The following is an 8,587-nucleotide window of genomic DNA, read 5'->3' as shown; positions in this document are numbered from 1 at the left end:
GTAGTAGTAGTAGTAGTAGTAGTAGTAGTAGTAGTAGTAGTAGTAGTAGTAGTAGTAGTAATAGTAGTAGTAGATTATAAGCTCCTTGAGGGCAGAGACTGTTACCTCTTTTTATATCCCCAGCACTTAGCATAGTGCCTGGCACATAGTGGGTGCTTAATAAATGTTTATTGAATTGAGGATGAGAAGAAAAAGGAAGAGGGTAGTAGTGGTAGTAGCAGAAGTAGATTATAAGCTCCTTGAGGGCAGGGACTATCTTTTCCCTCTTTTTATATCCCCAGCACTTAGCACAGTGCCTAGCATATAGTGGGTGCTTAATAAATATTTACTGAATTGAGTAGTGGTAGTGGTTTATAAGATTATAAACTCCTTGAGAGCAGGGACTGTTTTTTGCCTTTTTTTGTGTCACTTAGCACAGTGCCTGGCACATAGTAGACACTTAAGCAATGTTTATTGAATTGAATTAAGTAGGAGGAAGAGGAGAAACTGGCATGTACAATTTACAAAGTGATTTTTACACATTATTTCATTTGGACTTCACAACAACTGTGTAAGATAGGTGCTCTGAGTATTATTATCCCATTTTATAGAAGAGTAAACTGAAGCTATGAAGTTAAGTGATTTTCCTGTAGTTACTGCCTACATAGTAAGTGACAGGGCCAGGATTCCAATGCAATCAATCATTAAGCATTTATTTAGCACCCAATATGTACCAGGTTCTGGAGATACAAAGACAAATATCAAACAGGCCCTATCCTCAAGGAGCTTTTGTTCTCTTGGGGAGAACTCTGGCTCCCTGACTCCATACCCAGCACCCTTTCCATTCTACTACATACACACCACACAAAACTAGGAAAATAGGTCCGGCTCGGGCATGGAGAGCTGATCATGACTGGGTGTTTTCCCCTCCCAAATGACACCAACATTTTTTTTTTTTTAACCAGGGGCCTCAATGTCTTAGTCCACAGGAATGGGATAGCAAATGGTGGGGATTTCAGGCTCTATCTCTGGCTGGTGGGGGAGAGCTTTTTTTGGGAAAAGGACATTCTTGGGCCCCTCATACACATCAGTGACTCCAGTGCCTTCTGGGAGTCCTGGCTGGAGAGATGGCCAGAGATGGCCACCCAGAGCGCCAGCCTGTGGGACCACTAAGTGGGACTCTTGTGGGTAGGGAGGGGCCCTGGGCTCTGTTCCAAAACAAGCCATGCTCTTGGTCACCCAGGCCCCAAGCCCCATGATCATCTGGGATGTTTCCTCCCCCGCCTATCCCTGTCCATCCACTTAGTGCCATATGCTTGGCACTCTCTCTTAATTTCATCCTCTCTGTCTCCCCTTGCTCTGCTTTCCTCATTCCTTCTCCCTGGGACTTCTGTAGGAACTTCTCACTGGTCTCTCCTGTCTCTGATCTATCCTTATAGTCGTCAAAGTTACCTTCCCAGAGCACAGGTCTGACATAGGCACCCCCCCACCCCACGTGCCCATTGTTGTGTATGAAGTAAGATACAGGCTGCTCCTTAGCTTAGCATGATTCCAAACCTGGGCTCAGCCAACCTTTCCAGCATTAGCTTAGTCTACCAGCCTTCATGCAGTCTGCTTTTTGATCAGTTTGGGCTCCTAGCAATTCTTCAGTCTTCTCCTGCCTTTTCCCACCTCCATATGTGTGCACTTCCCACACCTGGCATCCATTCTCTCTTCCTCTCTACTGGTTGAAATTGTTCTTTTCCTTTAAAGTCCAGGTGTAGTGCTAGGCTCCGTGAAGTGTTTCCTGATCCTCCCCTCCATCCCCTACCCCAGCTGAAAAGGATGTCTCTCTCTTCAAATAATAATTATTATTATTGTTGGAATTAGAATTTATATAGCCCTTTTAAAATTTACAAAGCCCTTTACCCGTGTTATCTTAGTTGATCTTCATATCAGTCCTATAGGATAGATGTTATCCCCATTATACAGATGAGGAAACAGAGGTTAGGAGACTTGCCCAGGGTCACACAGCTAGTGAGGATCTGAGGGAAGATTTGAACTCAGGTCTTCCTGACTCTGAGTCTGCACTCTGTCTACCGTGCCTCCTGGCTGCCAAATTTCTTACAGCACTTGGATTGGATCTCTGTTTTGCTTTGATTGCATTCTACCTTATGCTCATCAGATAGTCAAACAAGCATTTATTAAGTACCCACTATATGCTAGTCTCCAGGGATACCGAGATAAAAATGACAGTCCCTGCTCTCAAGGAGCTTACCTTCTATTTAGTAAGTATGCCCTGTTACTCTTATTCAACTGGAAAGTCTTCCAAGGCAGAGACAGTTTGATCTTTGCATCCTCAGCACCAAGCTTCCTTGCACATAGTAGGTACTTTTATTAAATGTTTATTGATTTTTAATTTTGAGTAATAAAAAGGCAACTACTCCTGAGTGTCAAAATGCATGCTGTAGGAATTTGGGAGAATACAGGAAGATTAGCGGGGGCTGAAGTAGTCAGGGAAGGCTTCCTGTAGAAGGGAGCCCATTTCTGAGGAGTGACTGACTTGTACTCCTTCTTACAGATGGCCAGGGTGAAAGTTGCCGTCTGTGATCAGTACACCACTTGCCCAGACTGCCTGGCTGCGGAGGACGCCTACTGCGGCTGGTGCGCCATGGAGACCAGGTAAGGCTCCTATGGAGGCATGCTGCCATTCATGATCCTTCTTCCCTCCCTCTCCTCCCTGTCTCCCTGCCATTGGACTGTGGGTCAGAAGGACTATGTCGCCATTCCACGATCTTTCTTTCCTCCCTCTCCTCCCTCTCTCCCTGCCTTTGGACTGTGGGTCAACCATTGGGACCTGGGACCAGAGGAGGAAGGTCTAGGTTGCCCATTGGTACTTTGGAGGCAGGGTGTTTATGGGAAGTGAAGGTCAGTGTGAAAAGCTACAGAGACAAATTAAGGCTTGATATCAGGAAGAACTTCCTAACAATTAGAGCCCTCCACAAGGGCATCATAGGGGCATAGATTTATAGCTGGAAGGGAAGTTGAAGGTCATCTAATCCAATCCCCTCATTTTCTAGATGAGAAAGCTTAAGGCAAGAGTTAAAAAAAATAGTACAGTAGAAAGATCACTGGATTTGGGTTTGTACGCTATTTCCACAATTTATGATCTGTGTCATTTAACCTCAGTTTCCTCATCTGTCAAATGAGGAAAGTAGACTGACCTGTGAAAGCCCTTCTAACTCCAGCTTTGTGATTCTAGAAGTGTCTTGCCCAAGGTCACACAGAAGGTAAGTGGCAGAGCTGAGATTCAAGAGGAAGAAAGTTGGCTTGGAAGGTAGTGAGTTTACCTTTATTGGAGGTCTTCAAGCAAAGGCTGGATGGTTACTTTCCAGGTGCAATGGAATGGGTATATTTTTTAGATATGAGATGGACTAAATACCCTCTGAAAACATTAGGAAAACAGCTGCAAGGCAGGCTACAGGTATAATTTACTTAGATTACCAGAAAAAAGGATTTGATAAAGTCTGTCACAGTTCTAGTGAAACTGATGAAGAAATATGGACCAGACACTGATGCAGTTTGGTGGATTTGGTCTTGGTTGAATGGGTGGATCCAAAGAGTAGTCATGAATGGGTCAGGGTCAAGGTCAACTTGAAATAAAGCAACCCAGATCTGGGCTTGACCCGGTTCCTGTTTGGTGTTTTTTATCAATGACTTGGGAAAAGGCAGAGATGGCATACTGATCAGATTTACAGATGGCACAGAGCTAAGAGACAGCTAACATGCTTCATGACAGAGCCAAGATTCCAAAGGATCTCAATAGACCAGACCACAAGGATGAGTCTAGGAAGACAAAATTTTATAGGATTAAGTGCAAAGTTTTAACACAACTGAATTTTTAAAAATCAGCTTTGCAAAAACAAAAGAGGGATATTGTGCTAAGAGAGATGTTCATCTGAAATTGATCTTCGGGGCTTAGCCAGTTGTATTTTAGAAAGAACATTGCTGAGTATCCGGAGGAGGGCAAGATGGCGAGTCAGGAACTGGGGATCTTTAGCCTGGCAGTAAAAAGACTTAGGGGAATGAGGACAGCTGTTGTCAAGCATACAAAGGGATGTCACATGGAAGGAGGGGCAGGGTTAGACTGGTTCTGCTAGAACCTGGAGTAATGGGTAGAAATTTGATTGGAGGCAAATTTAGTCTTGAAAAAAAAAATCTTACTGATTAGAGCTACTCCAAAGTGCAATGTGGCACAGTGGATAGAGTGCTGGGAGTTAGGAAGACTCATCTTCCTAAGTTCAAATCTAGTATCAGACATTTACTAGCTGTGTGACCCTGGGCAAGTCACTTAATCCTGTTTGCCTCAGTTTCTTCATCTGTAAAATGAGCTGGAGAAGGAAATGGCAAACCACTCCAGTATCTTTGCCAAGAAAATCCCAAATGGGGTCACAAAGAGTCAAGCATGACTGAAAAAAAAAAAGACTGAAAAATGGAATGGGCTGCCTTGGGAAGAAAACTTCCCTGTCTCTAGAAATGTTTAAGCAAAAGCTGGGTAACCACTTATGGTGTACATTGTAGAATGGATTCTCGTTTAGGCATGAGTTGAACCAGATAGCAGCCTCTGAAGTTTCTTTTAATCCTGGGATGCAAAATATTTATAGGTGCCTGCTCTTTGCCCAGAGCTAGGCCTGGAGCAGCAATCTGGACTCAGGAATGGCAAGCAGGGAATCTGTTGACATCTTTACGTCTCTCTGTGATTCTGGGCAAATGAGAGGACAAGTGTCCATTGGAGAGGCTTGCAGGGGAAGAGAAGTCATCAAGGAAAAGCCAAGTTTAAGTCAGAGCAGGGGGTGGGGCTAGAAGGAAGGCTTGTAGGAGCTGTCCAGGTTTAGGGGAGTTTGCTCATGGCTGTTCCATAGGTGCCCCTTCCAGCTATAAATCTATGCCCCTACGATGCCCTTGTGGAGGGCTCTAATTGTTAGGAAGTTCTTCCTGATGTCAATCCATAGCCATGGATAGGCTGATCCATGGAAGGATCTAGTCGAGAGATGGGCAGGGGCAGAGTGGGCTCAGGCTTAGATACAATGTCCATTTCTCTCTCCCCGCCTGGCTGCAGGTGCTCCCTCCAGCATGAGTGTGCCAACTCCAGTCAACCCCACTTCTGGACCAGTGCCAGTGAGGGTGTCCAACGTTGCCCATCCATGACCATCCTGCCCTCCGAAATCAATATCCACCAGGAGTATTCGGTATGTATGCAGCAGACAAGGAGTGGGGGGGTAGCTGGGGAGCAAGGAGCAAGGAAGAGGGAAGGTGGAGCCTACCAACTTGCTGAGACGTAGTGAGATAAAGTGGTTAGAGTTCGAGTTCTGACGTCTGGAAGACCTTGTTCAAATCTTGCCTCAGACTACTTATTTGACCGTCAGCAAGTCCCGGACCTTCTCTTCACCTGCTTAGTCATTTGTAGAGCAGGTGAACGGTATCCATTCCTTACAGCTCTAAATCTTTGAACTCAGAATTTGTGGTGCTTTCTCCACTGAGAAACAACCAAGCATGCCCCCACAGGGTGGCTGCTAGGAGGAGTGTGGCTTATTGGAATAAATGTACACGATGGAGTCGAAAGGCCTAGGTTCAAATCCCAGTTCTGCCTCTCGACAGTAAGTCACTTTCCTTCTCTGAAACTCAGTTTTTGTACTAGTTGAACTCTGAGGTGTCCTCCACCTCTCACATTTATAAACCTAAGATCTAGGACTCTGATGGCATCAGGATGGATCAAGTTAGGCAGACTTGGCAGGATGGGCAGGTAAGGGGGGCAGATCTCAGCAGCAGTCCATGTGAAGGAGCCCCAAACAGAGCAGCATTAAGGGCCAGGGTAGGCAACAAGTGAATATCCCAACAGGTGGCTGGAGAAAAAACCAGGGGGGTCTGGCACAGGTAATAGGTGACAGGTTCGAACAGGCCAACTGTCAGTGTCTAGTTCTAGCATTCCAGTGTGGGGACCCCTTATGGACATTGAGGTTCTGGAGCAGTACTTCAGCCCCAATTCCCCCCAACCAGCATCCCATTTACTGGAACTAGGTGCAAGGTTGGGGCTTGATTGCCAGGGAACAAAGCAGGAGTCTGGTTATGAGTACCAACCAGACATAAGGGTATAGCCAGATCAGCTGATGATGCCAAGTCATTGGCCGTCTTGTTCTTAGCCTAGGGACACTGATATCCACCCCCTGCTATCAATGGATGGTCCTAGAACCAGAGTCTGAGGTAGGGCTAAGTCGACCATTCAGAAGACTAGAAAACTTAGAACGCAAACCATTCATTAACAGTAACTTTTCCACGTGTCCAAGTGAACATCACATTTACCATAACTGTAATCCTTCATGTCAGTAAAGGCTTCATCATTTTTACACCACTTCTCTTGTTGAAGTCCATTTTGTACTCATTTCACCCTCACAAGATCCTTGCAAGGAACTATCATGTCCATTGGACAGATGACAAAACCGAGGTCGAGAGAGTTAAGTGACTTGCTCATAGTCACACAGGAAGGTCTCCCTTTTAGGGACCACACAAGATGGGGGGTTTAGGAAAGCCAAGGAGAGGATCATAAGATTTTGTAGCTGAAAGAGGTGTTAGGTCCTCTCATCCAACCATTCCATTTTACAGATGAAAAAAACTGAGACCCAGAAAAAGGAAGGAACTTGCTCATGGTGACATATAGTAATTGGCAGAGCCAGGATTTGGTCCTGTCACCTGATTCCTGATCCAAAACTCATTCTGCTATCACACACACACACACATACACATATACACATATACCATATACATATATATCTTTATTAATCTATATATATCTTTATCTATTCCACATATACATATACACACATATCTCTATATTTCTATCATCTATCTATTTATCTGTCTGTCTATCTATCTGTCTATCTATCAAACAGCATTTTCTGCCGTGGGAGCAGGGCCTCATGGTTGCTCCCCCCTGGCCATGGACATTGGGCCCATCCCATGGCCAGCTGAAAGTCTCCCAGGCTTCCCTTTTGCGACTTACAGTAATGACCCCTTGAGCCCCAGTTGCCTCTGGGAGCCTCGGTGGTTTGGCTTGGTCTGGATAAGGGTCTGGCTTTATGCCCAAGAAACGACTGTTCTCCAGCTGAAACCTGCCCCAAGCAGGGAGGGACGGGCAGGCACTTACCCAGACTACCACCAGGCTGATGGGGGAGGACCATGGACGATGGACAACATGCCTCCCAAGTCCTAGCATTTCTGGCAGTTTTTTTTCCTTTCTCTTCTTTTTTGGGAGCCCAGAAATGTAGGAGTCAATATTTGCAAAACCGCCAAATGCCAACCTGCTATTTTGCATTCAAACGAACAGATGATTCTCCCAAAGCTGCTGCCGGGTGATACTTTTCTCGCTCTCCCCCAGTGAGAAAGGGACAGTTCTTCAGCTCTCACTGAGCTGCTGAAAAGCTCCCCTCCCCTTAGCAGCCATTCTCTGAAGCCCTGCCGTCTGCACCAGATAGGTAGGGCCTAGTGAGTATTGAGGTGATTGCTGTCAAAAGCGAACAGAATGAGAAAACCTTTTTTTTTTTCTTTGAAAGTGACACCAGGCTGGGAACTCCTGATAGTCAAGCAGTTTCAGGGCCCTCCAGCTCCGTGACTCAGGCAGATGACCTACCTGGCACAGCACTGACCAGTAGCAGGTGCCCCAAAGTCACACATGCTCTCTTTCTGACCTCAGAATTGTTTTTGCTCTGTGGTTTCTCCTCTATAAATGAAGGCAATTGGCCTAGAGGTCTCCTCTGCCTTCCGTATATGTGGCCTCATTGTGGCATGGAGATGAACCCAAACTCTGAAAAGAGAATCCAATAAATTCTAGACTTTCTTGGGGACCACCCACCTGAAAGAGCTTTGGGTGTGGTCCTGAGGAGGACTGCTAATGATCCCTCTCAATACCAGATGACCTAGCGATAGAGAATGGTGATTTGGTATAGTAGATAGAGTGCTAGGCTTGGAAAACCTGTGTTCAAATCCTGCCTCAGTCACACTGGACTTCAGTTTCTTGATCTGCAAAATGAAGAGTTTGGATTCTACATCAGAGGTCCCTCCCAGCTCTAAATATGGGATCCGATGGTCCATGCCTGTAACTAAGAACCAACTTTGCTAAAAGTGGAAAGGCTTGTCTCTGGGTTGACCCATAAGGGATAAATATATATGGCCATAGCCATTGATGAGGACTGTCCACAAAGGCATATTGAGCTTTAAGGCTAACGGAGTTATTGCTAATAGCTGGTTTGGCTCACTGCCCTCCAATCTCTTGGTCCTTTGAACAGGGTCCACTTAACCCCAATTTGCTGGCTTAGTCCCACACTAGAGGAGTTGGGCTCTCTATGAGTTGTGGGTCATTCCCGCCCCCCCACAAGAGTGGGAAATCATGCTAGTGTTGAAACAGATTAAATTAGTCTGTAATTCTGGACTGGATGCATTACTCATGGGCCAGCAGAAATAATAACTCATTGCTTACTTAACACATGGCTTTAAGTTTTACAGAGAGCTTTCTTTGTGACATAGTGTTATCTTTGTTATCCTCTTAGTGCCTGGCACATAGTAGGCACTTAAGTGT

At 45.5% G+C, this 8,587-nt stretch overlaps 1 protein-coding gene across 1 annotated transcript in view; it reads left to right on the top strand.

Annotated features, from left to right (window-relative positions):
* The window catches only part of PLXND1 (plexin D1), a 200,568-nt gene that overhangs the window by 61,546 nt on the left and 130,435 nt on the right, over window positions 1–8,587 (top strand). Inside the window, exons 4-5 of the mRNA XM_027863909.1 lie at window positions 2,540–2,640; window positions 5,078–5,207. Of these exons, the coding sequence (XP_027719710.1) occupies window positions 2,540–2,640; window positions 5,078–5,207 (231 nt within the window). The remainder of the gene's footprint in view (window positions 1–2,539; window positions 2,641–5,077; window positions 5,208–8,587) is intronic.

Source organism: Vombatus ursinus, unplaced genomic scaffold (genome assembly GCF_900497805.2).
Source record: "Vombatus ursinus unplaced genomic scaffold, bare-nosed wombat genome assembly UNPS02014773.1, whole genome shotgun sequence".
Classification (NCBI taxonomy): domain Eukaryota; kingdom Metazoa; phylum Chordata; class Mammalia; order Diprotodontia; family Vombatidae; genus Vombatus; species Vombatus ursinus.
This window is presented reverse-complemented; position numbering and strand designations above follow the sequence as displayed.